This window comes from Hoplias malabaricus, chromosome 14, assembly GCF_029633855.1.
Source record: "Hoplias malabaricus isolate fHopMal1 chromosome 14, fHopMal1.hap1, whole genome shotgun sequence".
Taxonomy (NCBI): Eukaryota; Metazoa; Chordata; class Actinopteri; order Characiformes; family Erythrinidae; genus Hoplias; species Hoplias malabaricus.
The window spans coordinates 16,094,180-16,115,403 of record NC_089813.1 but is presented as its reverse complement, the minus strand read 5'-3'; the positions used below and the strand labels follow the sequence as shown (position 1 = coordinate 16,115,403).

Sequence of the window (21,224 nt, the reverse complement as noted above, 5' to 3'; positions counted from 1 at the left end):
TGTACCGTGACAGCTCCAGACTCAGGCCCGTATTTGTTTAGCACGCATTCACATGAGATCAAATGTTTCCATTTTCTGACTCGTATGACATTAGAACAACTTTAACATATCTTCAAACTATTAACCGAGCTAGACTACATACACCACAAGACATCAATCAGTTACATGATAGAGGTTTATGGATCATCATGTGAATGTTTATTGTTAGCCCTTTACAAGTACTATAAAACATGATACTGAGTTTTAGCTCCAAATCAAACAGAATTTTAATTTTCAAAGTCAACTTTCTTTCCGATTTTTCTCACCACCAATGTGTTGAGTGACGAATAAAATATAGTTATTTCAGGAAAAAGACACTAAATGCAGTACAAAGCCACTAAAACATACGCAAACGCTATATTTAAAAAACTGTTTTGGAATAGAAATAAGTTGACTTAGTGACCCTTTATTTGAGTACAGAAATTAGCAGAGCTTTGAATGCCCTGACTAACACCTGAAATAATCTGCGTGTGGTGATTGTAGTCACATGGATCAATTGTTTCTAGTGTTGTGAAACCAGTGCTTTATGTACATAGTTTGTCCTCATTTATTTTTAATTTACATAAAGACCTTTCAACAACTCCTTAGAGTTGGTGATCTTGGGTAAAGCTTTAGGTCAATCAGTGTTATTTAACCACAAATCCATCATTTTAAGTTAGTTAAAATAGCTGTATTCAGATTATAAGCATACTTTTACTTAACACGTATCTTCCACTATGCTACAAAGATGAAAGATTTTTTGTAAATTTGAATGTGCTCCTTTTACTGTCAGATTCACCTGAATGCAACTTTTAATAATAAGTGCCATTCTACTAAAAATGATTACAAGTGATATGTTTATGTTTATTTGTATTTAATAATTTTTTATTGCATTGTGGAGCTAAAATTCTTGCTTTAAGAAAAATGATAAGACCATCATTTTGTGAATAGTGCTTGGCCCCCTGTTATTGCTCCTACGGCATCAAAAGCACGTCTGTGAAATCTCATTGGTTATTTGGAGGAAAACCAGCATTTTCTCACTCTCCGCCAGTTTGTTTAACTGATTATATTCCCACAGATTAGACCTTAACTGTCAGATTACATAATTACTGAAATCTGTAGAGACGAAAGTGCAGAATGGCCCCCACAGCCACAATTATCTCTGCCTCCCCTTTTTTTCTTTGGAAAAGGCGACGGTAAAGGCAATGATGTACTGAAGTGCTATAGGCACCAAAGTTGTGTTTGGCATTTGCAGAAGGGGTTTCACCCTCTCCTGTCCACTCCCCACATGGACCAGCATTACTGTTTGCTCTGTTGATCCGGCTGCATTGGGTTACATCGGAGCTGTCAGGTCCAATCAGTGTGTGGGCCTTGTGATGCACACAACCTGACTGTGTCACTCCTACACCAGGGACCCAACCTAATGCTCCAATTCTGTTTTTGTTTTGGTTGCAGTTTTACTCCTTTTACCTTACGTATGTGTGTGTGTGTGTGTGTGTGTGGGTGTATGCAAATATGTGGGTATGGACCAGGTTTTACTTATGTTGTGAATACCTAAATCTGTTTACAGACTCATGTTGTGGGGCACTTGTCTGGTCCTGCAATGTAAATATTGAATTATTTTCCAGCCATAAATTCACTAGAGTTTTTTAAACAAGCAGAGCAGCTCATCTTCTCTGCAGTATCACAGACTAATCATGTGTTATGTTTCCTCGCTGCTGGGATGGATGTGTGAATGTGTGAACAGAGGAGTGAAAAAAGAGCATGTGAAAGAAAGTGTGTTTATTTCTTTTCTTTTCCATGTTTAGTTTCATAGGTTATTTTGCTCTAGATGTGGAGGGATCCTTTTTCTCTTCGCTTGGTGTGGCCTTTGCACCCACTGCCACCAATACCTCTTTTCTGTCTCTCACATTATATTCCTTCCTTTCCCCCTTAGCGTTTTTCCTCTGGGAATGGAAACAGCTGAAACAATCTCTTTAGAACTTTTATTTTCTCCTGTTTTGCCGCTCCTTTCAGCAAATATGATATGCTTCCAAAGGCTTTCAGTGAAGTCTGTTATAACATTGCTGTCATAACAAATTCTCTTGGAAATGATGAATTTTTAGGAGCAGAAAAAACATTCTTTAATAAATTAATGTAATGTAGAGTTCTTTATGTATTTGGCTTTTCATCATGAGCTGTTACCGCAATGTAAATGACAGCTAGTAAGCTCAGATAGGGAATAAAAACAACAATAAAAAGAGTTATGAGGTTTTGGTATGACAGTGATCATTTAATTGTTTTTATATGTTTGTATTCATGAAGTTATGCAATATAATAACAGCAAATGGAATATCAGTGAATTTAAACACTGTGTCATATTTTTACTGACATCTGAATAAAATTCGGCAGCGAAGAGGCTAAAGCTGGAATTGTAATTGTTCATGTGGAATGCTCTGCCGTGTCCCCTTTCCTTTCGTCTAGCTTCATATTTCCCAGGATTCAGCATGGGAGACGGCTGAGCGAATCAGAGAGCTGGAGCTAGCTCTGAGAGAAAGCATGAACACCTCTGCTCACAGAGAGGTTCTGTGGGCTCAGGAGGAGCAGGCACATGGTCTAGCACAGAGACAGGTACACACACACACACACACACACACACAGAGAGAGAGAGAGAGAGAACAGCAAGTGCAAAACTTTCATATATCGTCTCTTGATGGATTCTTTAACTGCAACTTTTCTTCTTCTTAATGTACAGTGTTCCTTTCCAGGAATGCCCACTGTTTGCTTATGGTTATATAAGCAGTGACGTTTCCCTCTAGTTATATATTAATCTGTTTTGTTCTGTTTTCTTACAGTTGATATCCTGTTTTACTGTAGTATGTTACTATATAGCAGTTACAGTAATCCATTTTGCAGTTGAGAGACACCTTGCAACTGAAGTTGGCACTGATATGATGCAATATATTTTCAGCTCATATGGGTAGAACATGCCTTACTGAATGCTGTAACAAATGTATTCTATAAAAGCACACACACAAGTTGTGCAAAATGTGATATTGTTAGCTGTAGATTTCTTCCTCTGTGGTAATAGTGTTTGAATAATATAAAATGTAGTGTTTTTTTTAAATAAAAATGGCTCATTTTAAAGCGTAGTCATTTTGAAAAATTGGACATCTAAAAAATATCAGTGTCTCATGTTCCATTAATGTTATTGAAAAAAGCATATCTCTGTATGTCATGCCACAGAGTCTAATAGCATTACATTCCTAAGCAGTTTTTATTAACTTAGCAAACTTTTATTAACTTAACTTACAGAGTAATGTTGTACCATACCATTCTAGTTGACATTCTCTTTTACTAGTGGTTGGTGACTTCTATATTTACTTGAAAGTGTAAAAGGTTTAATCTACTTTAGGCATCATTAATTTCTGTGGTTTACAGTATTGAGCAAGTACCAATAAATAAATAAACGAATCTAGAACCTTCAGTAGTGGACTAATAGCTATAAAACGAACACGGATCCAGTTTTCTGTTAACAACGGTTCTGATCATTTTTGGCACTGGAGGAATGTCCTTTTGATAAATTTGATGTTGAAAATACAGTATAAAAAAGTTGTTTGTTACATATTGAATATTATAACTTCTGCAATGTTAGTTTTATCATTTTTCCTATTACTTCTACTCTCACTGACCTCTCTTGCACCACTAGCCTGATTTTTCCCCTCTCTTCCAGCTCAGCAGCACGTCTCTGCAGTGTCTTCTCTCTCTAAACCAAAGCAATTGCATGTGTTCTTTGCTCTCTTCAGCTGCTGCAGGGTGACCGTTTCTTTCCATTCAGGTTCCTTAATTAAACGCATGATTTGGGCTATGCTCCCTCTGTTATACTTCCATTTTCCATATGTGTATGTGTGACAGGTCCTTCTGAATGCTCCTCCCTGCTTTGTGCCACTGTTTGCTTTTTGCTCAATTGACTGCTCACTCTCTCTTCTCTGTGTCTGAATGTGTATTTTGTGCCACAGCTGTCCTGGGTCAGTTGAGAGTGCAGTGGTAGCATTTGAACTGTGCATTTATCCGTAAAAGGACTTTCTTTTCTGGACGTTTTTGGAACGAATCAGGTTTCCTGTCTTCTCCACTGTTTCCACTCATAAAAAGAGGATGCCGATGAACTGGAGTGACCTCACTCTTTTACCCTCTCACACAAACACACTTCTCTCTCTCTCACTCACACACACACACACACACACACACACACACACAGACAAGCATTCAATGCACAACTAGTAACGTTATACAGCTAGAGCATGTGTACTCTATTAAGCATGTGTAAATCAAATATATGCACACTACCTCAAAAAAGTATGCAAGTATTTATTGTATTCCAACCTGTTTTATACCTCCTCATCCATTTTCTTCTTTTTCTTTTCTCAGCCATGCTGCGAAGTATAAGTGGCACCAAATTTATGTTCTCACAGTGTTAACATTTCAAATTTAATATGCTATTTTGAAAAGTTTGAATACTCCATACCAGTTTTGATGATAAAGAAGGGTGTGAGTGTCTTTGAATTTTGGTTAAATATTTATTATATACAATTTCAAAGCATATAGTTTTTTCAAAAGTACATGAAAAACTGATGCTCTGACAACTCTGTTTCAAAGGCTTACCTCTCTATATGTAACAGCACAGCTCTGGTAATAGGATGTGATACTCATTGAGATTAAATATGTGTGGCTGGGGGTAGAGAGAGAGAGAGAGAAATTAAAAAGGAGGTAACAGTGGTATCTATATATCCCAGCTGTTCTTTCCTGCTTAGAAAGCCCCAAAAAGTGCAGAAGAAGAAAGCAAATGTGCACTTTGGAGGTGCAGGCCAATCATAACTCCATAATGTTTTTCCAGTCTGGTTTAGGCATACGCTGGGCAGAGTGCTTCACTCAAAGTTTCAGAGTTAACTCTCGCCAGTTTATACTAAGGAAATCCAGTTTTGTTTATTGTTTAAGCATTTCTAAACTAATGTCAAAGACCTTATAATTACCAGGTCAATAACGTCATAGACTCAAAGGGAAAGGGTTTATTAAAATCCAGCTTAGGAAAGGACAGACAGGATATGGACAGAAAGACTAGGTTTTTTGAAGGAAGGTTGATTTTCATGCAGAGAAAGTGTTTTTAGACAGCATTACTGCATTTTTTCAGAAATCCATAGCCTTGTTTATTCTTCAATGATTTCAAAGCTGACGTCCAAGAACATGTAATTACAAGGTCAATAAAAATGTCATAAAAGGATTCATTAAAGTCAGATGTAGGAAAGTCCAGCCATGGTATATAGAAAATACATAATATTTGAATATTTTAAGTCTGTGTTGTTTTCTTTTGATTAAATCATCTTAAGTTAGCTGTCTGCAGTTGATTTGAAGTCGTGGGAACTTACTTTATTCACTCAAATTCTCTGCCATTTCAAAGCCCACTGACTTGAAATGCAATCATCCGATAAGCATATGAGGAGGGGAAAAACCCCTTTTCTCCCCTCCCACCCACAAAAAAAAAACTTAATGAGGTCAAAGACGATAATTTTTTAAATAGCTTGTGGTCTAAAGGCTGCCATCACCTGACCATTCTAACAATAACTGGCTGTGCCACACTCATTTTCCCCCTTTTCTTCTTTCTCTCCCAGAGTAAGAGAGTCTTATGATGTGTAATGCGCTCATCAAACGAAGCTTGTTGAAATTCAGCAGTATTTAAAAAAAAAAAAAAAAAAAGAAGAGTAGAATCAAGGAAAGAAGGTTGTGAGTTTTGGCGCTGGAGGCCCACCTCTGCACCCCGGAGGTCCGGAGCGTTTGAACCATAGCTACAGAGCGGGCGACAGCGATGCATTCAGACAGCAGAGCTTTGGCCAGGCTGTCCTGGGCCAATGGGGAGCCAAGGAGCAGGTGATGGATTAGTGCAGAGCTCAGAGAGAGAGCTATTGAAGTCGTGCTGCATTAGCACATATTAGCACGCACACAGGCTAAAGGCGCTAAGCAGCTTAGCATCTCACATCACCCCCCACTACTAGCCCACTCATTTTACTAAAGCACATTGTATTCATTATTAATGATGCACTAGCATAGCAAGCTGTGTGTGTGTGGGGGGGGGTGTTCTGAAAGGCCAAATCTGACCTATGCAATTTAATTGATAGTTTCAGAGCAGAGAAGCTTTTTTTATGTTTGTTTTGACTTTTTAAATATACATTTTTATCAGTTATCATTTTTTAATGTTTTATTTTGAATAAAAATGGTGAATTACCAACACAGTTTAAGTTTAGAATTCTCAGCAGACTATTGATATGCAGAACATTCATTCATTCACTGTCTGAAACCGCTTATCCAGTTCAGGGTCGCGGTGGGTCTGGAGCCTACCCAGAAGTAGGCGCAAGGCAGGAACACATCCTGGAGTGGGCACAGTTCCAGGGTTATACACATTCACTCCTATGGACACTTTTGAGTAGCCAGTCCACCTACCAACATGTGTTTTTGGACCGTGGGAGGAAACCCATGTGGACACTGGGAGAACACACAAAACTCCTCACAGCCAGTCAGCCACTAAACTCCTCACAGTCGGAGCGGGACTTGAACCCACAACCTCCAGGTACCTAGAGCTGTGTGACTGCGACACTACCTGCTGCACCACCGTGCCGCCCCTCATAGTAACATATGATAAATAAATGTTGTATTTTGAGCAGGTACAATAATTACAAACAGACAATAAAAAAAAGAAATATAGTCAGGAACGTAAATGATTAAACAATTAAGAAAATATTATTGACCCAGGAAACCATAGTGTGAAGCACATTTTTCTTTTACAGGTCAGATTTAATGTCATTTCTAGGTAATGGACAGGAACAAACTGCACTGGCACTTGGCAGATGCTATTATCCAGAGACCAAAGGCCTGTTGCTCAGGGCTCTTGTTGTTGTGAATGTTCAGGGTGGGTATCATACCCCATTCTGCAAATTTTTAATGTATTTTTCTGGCGCACATTTGACATTATGATCAATTCTTGTGTTTGTTTGAACTTACCATCATGTTGCTTAAAATAGCTATATATTTTTGAGTATAATTTAGTTAAAATATTATAAAGGTAATACTTGGGAATTTATACTTCACTTCTTGACTTAGATCATTCTTAGACCCCAGGAAGCTGTTAAAGAACATTTCAGAAGGAGTAGGGTGCAAATCTGAGTATTTCATAACATTCTGAATACCACCTGGATGGTAGGAGATTGATTTATTTTGTGCAGCTAGCTTCAATATCTGTTCCATATTCTGTGTCTTGTATCATATAAGGGGAAGCTCAGTCATTTCATTTGTTCTTTTTCATATTTCAGTCATAATATTTTTAAGTGATTAAATGTGAATGTTCCATTCTATGGAATCTTACCAAACAATGTCAGAGCTTTTAGCAGTGGTAGAGATAGAAACCTAGACATTTGAAGAGTTCAATACCTCTAAAAGCTACATCACAGCAAGCTACTACAAGAAATAAGTTGCTCGATGTCTCACACATTGCTTTACAATAGTATGAGAAGAGAGGAAAATGCAGGGTATTGCAAGGCAGTACAAAGCGAAAACTTAATTTGTAGTTTTATCATTTTGTGCAGCTTATTTTGATTAATTATGAAATGTTGAGAAATCATTAGAACCCCCTTTCCATTCTTTAAAAAGATGTCTTGTTTGGTCTTTCTGCAGTTTTATGTCACTACAGTAAAAAAAAAAAAATACGTTTGAAAGTAAATTAAAATTAATTGATTTTTTTTTTAATATCCACATTACTAAGGCATAAACTGAATGGCAACTCACTAGACAATGGCAAATCGTGCTATAGATACAAACCCTAAATGACTACAGAAGGTAATTTGCATTTCTTTCCAAAATTGTATTACACTTATATACATGTATTTCTTTTTTTTCTCCCCTTTTTATATAGATGAGTGCATTGTTTCTGACATATGTGAACCACACTTACAGAATGGCATCCTGAAAATGTGTGAACAATTTGCTCTCTTCAAGAAAATGAGGCCTATGTCCTTTTGCTTACCACTTTTCCCGCCTCTTTCTCAAACCACATGCTGTGGTTTAAGTTTTTTTTTTTTTTTTAACACAGTCAGGTTTATGTGGGAGTAAAGTAAAAATTTCATACGGTGATTTTATAAAGTTCTTAAATTATTCAACTAGTCAGTTTATTTAATACAAAAGAAGAAATTGTAATGATTTAAAAGGGTCAGTTAAAAGCTCACATTCTTTAGAGAGAGAAATGTGCATAATCAACTGACTGCTGCCTCATTTGTAAGTGAGGCTAATCACATGAACAAAATGAGGTGAAGAGGAATTTGTTCCTTTTTTTGGATTAACGAACATCAGCCATTTCCCCCATCTTATTCCTCAGAGATGGGAAACCAAAAGTGCTTGGATTAAACAGAAATTGTTTGCAGGTTTTTATGTTGGCACTCTTACAAATGGATTTGTACTCCGTAAAGGTTAAGTACATCACAACCCCAAAAAAAGTTAAGTACATTTAATAACTCCACGGATTTAGAGAGCAGACTGGTTGTGGAAATGGCTCAGCTTTTTGCATAGTGATACATCTGACTCATGGTACAACATTGCAGTGCTGATCAGTGATTTACAGGGACTTCAAATTAGAAAGGCTTTCCAAATATGCTGCATACTACATTACATGTCTTAAATACGTTTTGCTTATACGTATGATAATTGGATATGCACTGGTTTAGATTCAGTGGCTGTATAGCATGTACAATTGTACAGTTTTTTTTTCTGATTCATTTGTATTTTATCACAGTTGGAGGAGCTGATGGCAGCCTTGGAGAAGACGCGACAGGAACTTGACGTCACAAAGCAACGGCTGTCCACTACACAGAACTCGCTTGCTGAGAGGGATAGTCAACTGACCAACATGAGACAGGACCGACGAAAACAACTAGAAGAGATTCTAGAGATGAAGTGAGTACATGCAGTACAAAATAAGATAGCATTACACAGTATTCAATGAATGCACTATTATCCAAGACAGAAAATGCTTAACAACAGCACATGCCTATTGCATTATATGTGATGGGGACTCTCTAACACCTTTAGATTTAGAGAACTGCTGGAGAACAGGAAAACAAACCCTCCCTGTGGTTTGTTTTCATTCAGAAGCTCTGCATCTTTTAAGGTGTAACGTTATGTTTGGTTGAAGTTTAGCTTGTCTGTAAGTTTTTATTACCACAGAAACAGATATGAATCTCAAGCTGTTTAGTTTTTAGCAATTTTGGCATGCAATTACATTCATGGAAAGTTAACTCCCAGAGGGAGTTCAAATTTAATTATTATATGTAAAGCAGCAAAAATAAGTCAATATTATTTATTTATGGAGCAGGAATAGTGCAACATCCTGAATCCTTTTCATACTGTTCACAATTCGGAGGTCTCTAAAGGCCTCCAGGTGCTGTTTCTCGGCCGTAGATCAGACAGCTCGGTCATGGCTCAGTGATGAACAGAGTGTAAGCCTGAACCATTTCAAAAATTGTTTAATTCTTAATATAGACCATGTATATGGTGATGTTGTATTTTGTAGTTTGCATACCAGACTGAGATAGTTATCTAATTTTACTTGTTTTTTTTATTAATTAATAATATATGGATAATGTAGTTGTGCGAATATAAGGACTTTCATCATCTGGCTTTGCAGTCAATGCAGATTATGTGTTTGCACTATATGAAGATGTACAAAGAACTAAAATTCTGTTGCCAATCTTTATATGAAGATGTACACAGAACTAGGATGATGTTGACAATCTTTAGAACTTGTGGTCCATCTTTAAAAACCATCTAAAAAGTTTTACATAACACTTCTTATGAGTTAATTCCCAGAATGTTGATGATTTCACTTGACTAGTAATGACTAATAGCTGGCAACCAGTTTTTATAATCATTAGTCAGTGAGTTTGCAAATCCAGGTATCATTTGTGACACTTCTCTCTATTATATATTATTGTAATATCGTACATAAAAAGATGTAAATGGAAATGGGCAGCAACTGAAGGGGATCAACACAGATAAAGAGTCCATGTGTATAAATGACAGGGAGAAGGAAAAAAGATGAAGAAGGAGAAGGGCCATGTGTTATCTCGCTGGAATTTGGACAGCACATCTATACATCTTTAAAGAGAATGTGGTATATATTTATTGAGCGAGTGTTGTATATATTGTACTGCTCTATGACTCAGATGTGAATCAGAGATTGAATGAAACTGGAATGACTGAATGAAATGAAAAGAAGTCATATTATTTTGACTGTTTGGTACATGCTGATATGTTAAATGTTTGACAAAAAAAAAAAAAAAAAATTACAGTAAACTTCTTTTAAAGCTTGCTGCTCACATGAATTTTTACCTATGGATAATATTTAGTTGTACTGTCATTATTTAATTGGGTTCGAAAACTAGAATAATACATAGACCAAAAAACATTTTATCACTGTGTTGGTTGATGCCTAATAACATTATTTTGGTTTAACCAACCTCGTCTCTAGCTTGAACTGTTATAATTCTAGCATTGCTAAATAAAGCAGGACTGTTTAAGAAGGGTAATGTTTATGACATCGCAGAACCACAGCTATATAGACAGGGTACTGGGGAAAACCATGAACAAAATCAAGTTTACCTTGCTATTTTTAGCCCAAAAATTAAAACATCATTCCGTTGGGGCAAATGAAATTAAGGAAGCACCATTCACAAAGAATAAACATGGGTTAGTCTCAGCTGCTATGATTCATATATGTCTTAGATTTTTAGAGACATATGCCCAAAACATAGAAAAGAGACAGTCCTAAAATACAGTCATATACTCACATTTATAGAACATATATTTGACACAAGCATAAGTATATGCTTAAATATAAATGGTTAAATTATACCCCTTTTCCACAATTTAAAATAGATCCCTGGGGTCTTAATGAAACTAGGACATACTTTGATCTAAATATGACAAGGAAAAACAAAACCCTGTATGAATCTTAACCTGTCTAAACAGCCATCTTTAAACGTTCAGTTTCAGTGTCTGTTCCTTTAAATGAAAATGAGCCACAGTTCACACTCAGCTCCAGAGCCCAGCAGTGAGGTGACAGAAGCTCTGGTTTTATTAATGTTCACTTGGTTCTGTTACTTCTCCCCTCTTGTTTTGACCATGTTTAAAGAAGACTGTTTTATATATATATATATATATATATATATATATATATATATATATATATATAAATTTGTTGTGTTTGTGTTGCTCAGTTTAAACATATCTTCAAGCTCTCACATGAATGCAGGTCCAGTGATTTGATTTGAGACACTCAAACGAGGCAGGACGATTCTAAAGTGCAAAAATTAGAATTCATTATTTTATTTTGTTTACTGATCTAAGTAGACTACACACACAAAAAAGCTGACTATAGTTTTATATAACTATATGTGAAATTGTAGATGCTCTAGTTTACTGTACACATACACTGAAAAAGCACACATAAGTCACCTTGTGTGAAGGTGTAAAATATATTCTGGTGATTAACATATAGTTGAACAATTGACAGACATGTCCTTTTTGTAGTATTTTTCTAGAACATGTCTCTGAAGGTTTAACTCTTATAATTACTGTTTTTAAAATCATGCCACTTACGTATGAGACACCTTTTCGACCTTTGATTTTTGAAAACCACAGCATTCCTCTGCAATTACAGTGGAATTCTAAGAACTGAAACACAGTCTTATCATCTATTCATATCACAGCATTCACATTCTCTCACTTTCTGCTTTTCCTGCACGTTAATAACTGAGTAATTATGCTGCCCTATGGAGAGAGGGAACGAAGGGAAGAGAATGTATACTCTCAATGACCGACAGCCCGTTGAGCTGCCCTCACAAAGCGCCCCTTAATTCAGACAGACAACCAATTTACATGTAAGTGGATTCATATGGCAAAACCAAGGGTGCCCTTGTCTCCAACTCTTCAGCTCTTTCTAACTCTCACTCTTTTTCTTTCTCTCTCTCTCTTTTTCTTACTTATTCACTTACTCCCCTGGTCTTCGAACAGTGCTGCAGTGTTTAAAGTTGTGGTATTTGGGTAGATTTGTTGAGGATTGTGGCACTAATTTGGCTGAGTGTTTCAACCCTGAAACAAGTTTCGGCCTTACACCCTCTTGTAACTGAAAGAGAAGGAGTCTGGGAAAATGAACACTCACTGGGAAAAGAGGACCAACATGTCACATGATTCTGGGGGGAAGAGGGGTTTATTTGTAGTTGTTCTTTTTATTACAAGTTTTCGGCGTTGCTAATGGGGTTGGCTATTAAAGATGTACTTCATCCCAGCATCAAACCAGCAAACCAGATATGCCAAAAGCTCTGTTCATCTGATAAAAGTTCAGTGTTATGAGGACACACACACACACACACACACACACACACACACACATTGGCTCTGCTATACCTCTGAGGACCATTAATTGAAATACCTTAACCATAATGAAAAGTAAGCCATTTCACTTTTATATATTTTCATGTTAAGTACCAGTATTTGGTTTAAAAAAGGCATTATATGTCCTCACAATATGACAAAATATGAGATACTCCTATTCTTAAGAGGGCATCTGGTCCTCACAAATATATAAAAACATACATACACACACATACACACACAGAGTTTGGGCACTGACATAAACACACACACTTAAATTCACAGGGTCAGACATATTGGCATGAAGTCAAACTTTTCTCAACTGTTTGGAAATTTGAAGTATTTCTTTCTTAGCTATGCCTGACTTTGCAGAAACCCACTCTGTCTGTACTGCCAGAAAGACCTACTGAATGTCTTTCTTCACATCTTTTTACGTATCTCCTGATCTCTCTTTCTCTCTCTCTCACTCTCTCTCTCTATTCCTTATGAACATACACAAGCTTTTCATCACAGAGTTTGTTCCAAAACTTGCAGACCTACTGGAGGTCATACTGAAATAACTATTATGACCCAAGGATTTTCTGTTTTGTATAGAGTCCTCCTGTCTATACTTTGACATGGGCTTTGTACATTGAAATTAAACTAATTTTATCAGTCATTATTATAATAATATGAATCCATGAAATGCCTTTAAGCGAAGATCATATCCTGGAGCACATTACCGAAGGAGCCTATTTATCACAAGCCTAGCTAGTCAACCTAGGCCCAGGTAAACAAAGGCATATTTAGTATGATTGCTTAGATTAGAAATGTTTATTTTAATAGGAGAAAAACACCTAGTAAGCCCTCATAAATCTAACAAAAACATTTCTCACAAGGACACTCACAAGTTTTACGGTTATATCTGTTAATTCAATGATAAACTAGATTCTCTTGTAAAATAATCAAATATTTTATGTGATTTAGTCAAAGCAAGAAGCTTTAAAGAAAAGATCAAATACATGGACTGGAATTAAATTACCTCTCATATTATTCAGGTGATCATCAAACCTCAAAATAATGTTAGCTCAAAACTCATAGAGTGGATGTTATACCCACCAAATTTTAAGATTTGTAAAATATTTGTAAAATATATAATTAAAGGTAACATATTATATTTTGGTTTCCACAAAGTAAAATTTTCTTAATGAAGCGTATATAACATGCTTTGGTCAAAATATGAAAGGATCATACAACACAGGACAGTCCTGCCATGTCTTAACAGCCCTGTACAGATTAATCCTTTTCAGTGTCTGTTTTTACAGATGACAATGAGCATTAACTCGGTTCAGCACCAGGTTTAATGCAGTGAGACCAGAGAATCAGAACCTCTAGTTTTTAGCCATTTTCACTAGCCATCTTCATCTAATCGATCTTCTCCATAGTCATATTTTCATGATGATTAATATTTAAACATATTTCTGCACTTGTTGTATTTATTTTGCTCAGCTTGACATCATCTTTGCACTTTTCAGGGGAGGGGAGAAAGAACACCAAACTAATTATTATGCTAATGCATTGAAAAAATTATTTTTACCTGATATGTCCTCTTTAAATGTAAATTACCGTTGGTATAATTGGTATGTAAGCTTAGTGAGAGATTTATTCCTATAAGTACTATAGGGACACTTTTCAAAGGAGTGTTTCCTAGCCAGTACACATGAAAAAGCCCATAAGAATATATGGAAAATAAATATTTCTGTATATTCAGATGTCCAGTTTCCATGGCCCACTTTATTATACTTTTTTTTTGTTTTGGCCTGACATATAAAAGCTCCCTTTTAGAGTATAACAATGCCATTTGTCAGTGGGAAAGCCCTTCATTTGAAGAAGCTTTGGAAGGAAACCCAAAACCATAATGGCTCCAGTGATGCTATGTAATAGCTTGATAAATTCCGTTACTGAAGAGAGTGCATACTGTTTCCATTTCTCAGTCTCCTATCATATGCTGAGCACTTTCCCTTGAAACATCTTTGGCTGTGTTTCATGAGCAAGAAATTAGAACAGACAATGATTGTGGTTCTAATCTGACCTGCTTCCTTAGCCTGCATAACACAAAGACAGACACACACACACACACACACATGCACACAGACATAGCCATATGCACCAAAAACTAGAGGGGAAGAAGAGTTGCATTATTAAACCCTTGAGATATGTCTGGTATGAGTGTAGCTGAGCATATGGTACACTTATGCGCACATATGCGTATGCATGTGTGTGTGCATGTTCTTTTGAGTTATGAGTTATGAAGCTTTGGGCAAAGGCCCACTGATGTCACACTTATCCCATTTATCACATTTATTTCTCCTTCTGACCCTTCCTCTTATGTGTCCTCTTAAATTATTTCCTCTTTGCTCTCAAAGAAAAAGCAATATAAGCAAATGAATTTAGTGCAGAGGGCATTGGCGATAGTTGGGCAGAAATTTTCTTTAAGATTTTCAAATCTGTCAAAATAATTTAGTAACATATCCAAACCATTGAATTCAGGTGTTCCAGTCATGTCCATGGCACGTCCACGTCCATGGCATGCAGACTGCTTCTATAATCGTTGTGAAAAAATCAGTTGATCTTAGGACCTCAGCGAATTCCAACATGATAGGATGCCACCTATGCAACAAGTACAGTTGTGAAATTTCCTCACTACTAAATATTCCACCGTCAACTGTCAGTGTTATTATAACAAATTGGAAGCAATTGGGAATGACAGCAACTCAGCAACATTGTGGTGGGCTACATAATGTAACAGAGCGGGGTCAGTGAACGCTGAGGCGCACAGACCTCCAAACTTCATGTGGCTATCAGATTTGCTCAAGAACAATGCGCAGAGGGCTTCATGGATTGGGTTTCCATGGCCAAGCAGCTGCATCCAAATCTTACATCACCAAGTACAATGCAAAACTGGATGCAGTGGTGTAGAGCATGCTGCCACTCTAGAGCAATGAAGACGTATTCTCTGAAGTGATGAATCATGCTTCTCTGTCTGGCAATAAGGTGGACGAATTTGGGTTTGGCAGTTGCCAGGAGAACGGTGCTTGTTTGACTGCATTGTGGCAAGTGTAAGTTTGGTATAAGGGTGGATAAAGGTGTTGGGTTGTCTTTCAGGAGTTGAGCTCGGCCCATTAGTTACAATGAAAAGAACTCTTAATGCTTCAGCATACCAAGCAGTTTCTTTCCCCTCCATACAGACATGGATGAGCAAGTGTGGTGTGGAAGACCTTGACTGACAGCTGAGTACTGACCTCAACCCGATAGAACACCTTTGGGATGAATTAGAGTGTGGGATATGTTATTAAGAAGGTTATACCAGGATTTATCCTTGGTGATATCACACCTTCTATGACTAGCAGGCAGCGTAACTGCCTCGGTCTCTCATCACTGAACACAGTTATAGTCAGTCATGTTTAGGTTTTAGCTGACAGTGCAGAATTAGCAGTTAGGTGTTCTCCAAGTTATTTAGGCTATTCAGTTATGTTGCATTAGCAACTGTTCACATGTAGAGATGTAGAGGCAGGCTTTACCTGTCCCATAGGAAGCTTTGGCCTCCATGCCCCTGGCATTTTGACAAAATTGAGGAGAAAATTCATTTTGTGGTGATTACCAAAGCTAAAAAAGCATAATATGCTTTTTTCCAGGTGACATTATGAAATACCATGTCACAAACCATGGAGCCATGTATCGCCTGTGGAAATAATGCATTTAAATATGCTAAAAACATGAAGCATTCCTTGGCCAATTGATTAGGTTTTGAGGTTTGTGTGTCCCTACCCTCACAGAACTTATCTATTAATGGAGGCTATACAGTGCCTGCATACATATTAAGGGTTGTATGTGAAGGACAGAAACATTCTTGCATAAAACGCCCCTATCCAATATCTAGTGGTGAGTCTCCTGCTTATACTTTGGAACATACACATATATACTGTATTATTTTGTTGTCCCATGAATCTGCCTTTGAGTTTGTCTTGCTTTTATCCTGTAGTAAATGTCAAAAGCTGTATGTGCACATTTTAATGTGGATTTAATTGAAGGGCAGTGCAGACATGTTGAGAAAGGTATTTTTTTATTGAAGAGATCATGTTTTAGAGGACCGGTCTCTTTGAAGATTTTTGTGCCTTTGGGTTTCTCATATTCACATAATCTGTCTGTTAAATGCATCTGTGATTCCCATCTGCAAATAACAAGAGAGACTGAGCAATAGAGAGCCTAAAAATACAAAAGATATATATTGATTATCATTGAATATAGATGACCATCATTGAATAGGTTAAGTTTTATATATATGTTGTTGGTGCACCAAAATGTCTCAAACTATAATTGAGAACAAATAGATAAATCTAGTGGTGTTTGTTGATTAAACAATTGTATTGAGTTAATCACAGAAATATTCTCTGATTTTTCATGATTAATCTCAAGTAAATAATTCTAGTATTTTCTTGTTTTTAGGAAGGGACAAAAATAAATATATAGAGTGGTATGCAATGCAAACTGGTCACAGGAAACTATTGTTTTTAATTTATTATGTCATTTCAGTGTAGTTATTATTATGTTATTTCAATTAGAATTTCTCATTTGGTTAAGTAAAAAGTTTAGGGAGAGAGTTAACCTCAAACACAATGAAGCTTGGACACAAGGTTTAAATGAGAAAATTGCAGCACAGAGCTCAGACAATAAAACACCTCAATTGTCCTTTATAAGACATAAATGTGTTAAGCCAGGCACAAAGAAAATGAGAGCTATTTATGAGATTTAATTTATATTTCAACATAATAATATTGTAATCTGCCTACTAAACTCAGCAGGACTGATGCTGTGTTTACAATGCCTAATAAAACTGCTAATATAACACTAAACTCTACAGTTTGTAAAGCAAATTAATTATGGGAGGAAGTTGTGGCCAACTTTGGTCAAAATTGGTCAAATTAATAAATTCATACTATAAATTCCTCAAGACCTCTGAAGGTATCTTTTGATATCTGGTACTAACACATTAATGGAAAATCTGGATGTTGGGCTTCCATTATTGTGCTGAAGGCCAACTGCCATTACCTTGAAGGGCCCTATCTGGGCTGAAACACTATTTAGGTACGTAGCAGGTAACATCCACATAAATGCCAGGATCCTAGATCTCCCAGCTGAACATTGCCCAGACCGTCACACTGCCTTCACCAGTTCATCATTTGCCCCTTATTGCATCATGCTGACATCTATCCCCAGGTAAGCAATGCATGATTCATCAGACCAGGCGCTTTCATTTGTCAGTGGTTTAGTTCTGATGCTGATGTGTCAAATATTGGCAATTTAGGAAGTGGGCAGGTGTCACCATATGCAGGCTGCTGTGATGCCAATACAGACTTTTTTCAGCAGTTGGTGTTAGAATAACTTTGGACGTGATGGGCTAACATTAGCTATTCATGTGAATCAGAGAGACGTGTGTATCCTTGTACCCTGTCATATATATCCAGGGCATCCTGTTTTGTCTATGATGGTTTTCTGACTGTGAGGATTTTGGTGTGTTCTCACTTTGTCTTCCTTTGTTTCTTCCAGGTGCTTAAATTTCCTCCAACAATCTAAAAACATGGTGGCCTGTGTGAAATCGGCCACAGTTATTGTTTGTGAGTGATTGGCTATATATATAAACAAAATTCATAATGTTATACTATAAATACATTTTTGAATTTCACACTTTCATTAGAGAGAGACAGGGAGAGAGAGTACAATGATAAGCCCTTTCATCAAGGCATACATATATATTTGGGTTATTTTTCTGAAATGTACTACATTATATTTTTATGACAACACTCAACAAAGCACCTGCATTGATTAGCGCTGAAGCAGGATAATCCCTGATGTGTATATACACAGAAATACTTTAGTTGGATGGAAGACAGGGTATTTACATTGGAGGTCTCAAGTATTAGCATAGCATGTTTAGGCAAAAGGTGAAAAGCTTATTGCTAAACACAGGTGTTGCTATCTCCAGCTGTGTTTGTGTGCATCTGTGAGGGTTTGTGATTGTGTGCAGATGTGTTGGTGTATGTGCAGACGAAATAGAACAGGTCATGGCAAGAAGAGAGATGCGCGTGAAACTGCCCCCACATGCCCTGATGACCTAAGAAGCAAAGGCCGCAAAAGATTTTTCAGACTTTATACTGCTCACTGTACTAGTAGTTCAACTTTACTGAGTGCACGGTGATGTCTCTATTCTTAGTGTATGTGCTTATTGGTGAAAGGGGAGTGGTCAGCCCATATGTTCTTCCTCATTGGATTCCCTGCACTAAATCACTTTGTCCTTTCTTTCTACAAGCGTAAATCTTTTCATGCTCCATCTGTATCTTTTTTGCTCTGCATATTTGCCCTGAGAGTGTGTTGAAGGTTATATCTTCTTTTCTTTTCCCCCTTTAACCATTCACAATTCAGTGACTGTTTCATAGGCAGTATAAAGCTTGTAAAATAACCTAAAGTCCACCTTTGTACTTTTTTTTTGCATCTTGGCAGTTGGCATATTAGCTTGTGAGGTACCTTCTAGAGGTAATGTCAGCACACAGAATTTCAATTATTTATTTATAGACTGAATCTAATTATTCAGTCAAGTTATTTATTTATCTTATTTAATAGCCTATACATTTTGGTTAATTCACAATCATTTCAGGTATATACTTAAAAGGAACTATATCTAGGCCTTTAACATTCTCAAGTCAATGCCAAAATGTAGAAATTTGTTGATATTTAAAACTGTTAAGTCTGTTCAGCTGCTTCTTGTCTGATTAAATGCAGACATATTTGAATAGAGCAGAAGCTTATCGCAGCAGTAGTCTACTTGAGCTATACATGCACAAACTGTTGCAATCTGTGCTGCAAATCAACATGTTTACTTGATTTCGTTGACATGTTTGTCCCTTGTCTTCCAGCAGTGTAATTACAACAGCTACAGCAAAAGCTTAAAGCTAGCAGACGTGGCTGGCTGCTGCCAAGTTAGTTAAAATGTTATTTGGATGTACATTGTAAGGCTAGGCCTCAAAATGACAATGCCAAATTCACCATAGCCTGTCTAAATATTAAGTCATTCCAAACTGCTTTTAGTTATGGAAATTTCTCTACAGTCATTGTGATTTGTAGAAAAAGAGGCAGTAAAAACAAAAAAAAGAAAGAAAGAACTTTTACCTCCCAAAGTGAGAGCAAAATAAACATGACCAAGGATCCCAATCTGTTTTGACTCATGTGTTTAAAAGCAATTGTGCTCAATTTGTTTGCGGAGTCAAAATATAAAATAAAATAAAAAATTCACAAGCTTGACTGAATCTGTTAAAATTTACAATCCTTGTAATAAAAGATTTGTCTGCTTTTGTTTCCTCCTCCCTGGGGTATATGTTGTGGCGTCTAACTGTTTCTTTGGTTTGGGCACGTTCCATTTTTGCAAATGACATGTGCGGCTAAATGAATCCAACCTCAGCCTGTTAAAATGGGGGTAGAAAAGCACAGATTAGAGTTTTTACATGGAGAGATGGCGACACTTGCATCGATAGGCCTGGCCCTTTGCAGTAAAATTCAAACAAGGCCATGTTATTGTTGGGCTGCCAGACTGAATGTTGTGGCTTTTGTTACATTGTATTCCTTTTTTTGTGGCTGTTTATTGTCATTTTGCTAACTGTTTGCTGTGCTTAGGGGAGAAATTGCAATCTGAATGGAATGTAATGGTATTAGAAAAATATAGAATAAAATGTTACACAGAACAGAAGTGTATATATATATATATATATATATATATATATATATATATATATATATATAGTATTACTCTACGATATACTAATGATCTGTCTGAACCCATGATCACTTAAGCTGTGTTCAGTCCCAAAACAGAAAAACAACACTCAAATATGCAATGAGTAAATATCTCTTAACCTTACCGCCACAGTTGTTGTGGTCTCCAAAGCCTGTGGTTCCCATTAGAGATGGTGTTTTGCGACATCACTAGCTACATTTTGGGGGGACGCTGTGCTCATGGAAAATCTACCTAATACCATGGACCAAAAAAGCAAGTAAAGCTGAGTAGAGTAGGAACCATGCAGTGGAAAAGAGCAATATTTTTTGCATTATTGAATATTTCAGCTTGTGTTAAAGTCAGTATGAACTGTATTTTCAATCACATTTTACAGCAAGTAGTGTACAGCTGAATGAGATGTGTTTCAGACATACATAAAATAGATGTATCAAGATACTATGACCATAGACTAATATTCAACAGTGTCAGAATAAAATGTATACTTAAATGTAAAATGTACCTCACTGTTGGGGGCCAGCATTACTATACTATAAGGCTGCAAAATATTATGTTACTGTAATGTCATGTGCTGTTTTAACATTTAATAATGAATCTAATGCTTGAGTTGCATCAGTAATGTTACATGTTTAAAAATTGTCTTTTATTTTTGCCAGACCGCCTACCGGGCCCACCTAGAAGAGTAATTTTTGCTTACTTGCTTACTGAGTGACTGACTGACTGATCGCTAATGTTGAAACATGCATGCGCATTTAGGAACTGTTACTTCAGCCATATTTCACAGAGAGTACTTAAGGTGGTGCTACTACTACTACTACAACTACTGTTGTTAGTTCAGCCATGTTTCACATTCCAGTTTGTGAATTAGTCCTCTTTTTGGGACCTAAAAAATGCATCCATCCAGGATTTCTAAATCACCAAAAATGTCCATAATTTT

General features: G+C 36.7%; 1 protein-coding gene across 2 annotated transcripts in view; it reads left to right on the top strand.

Annotated features, from left to right (window-relative positions):
• Positions 1-21,224, top strand: part of LOC136665649 (ERC protein 2) — a 259,064-nt gene that overhangs the window by 118,292 nt on the left and 119,548 nt on the right. For both annotated transcript variants that reach the window (XM_066643294.1, XM_066643293.1), the window contains 2 exons: positions 2,482-2,628; positions 8,828-8,988. In XM_066643294.1, the coding sequence (XP_066499391.1) occupies positions 2,482-2,628; positions 8,828-8,988 (308 nt within the window). The remainder of the gene's footprint in view (positions 1-2,481; positions 2,629-8,827; positions 8,989-21,224) is intronic.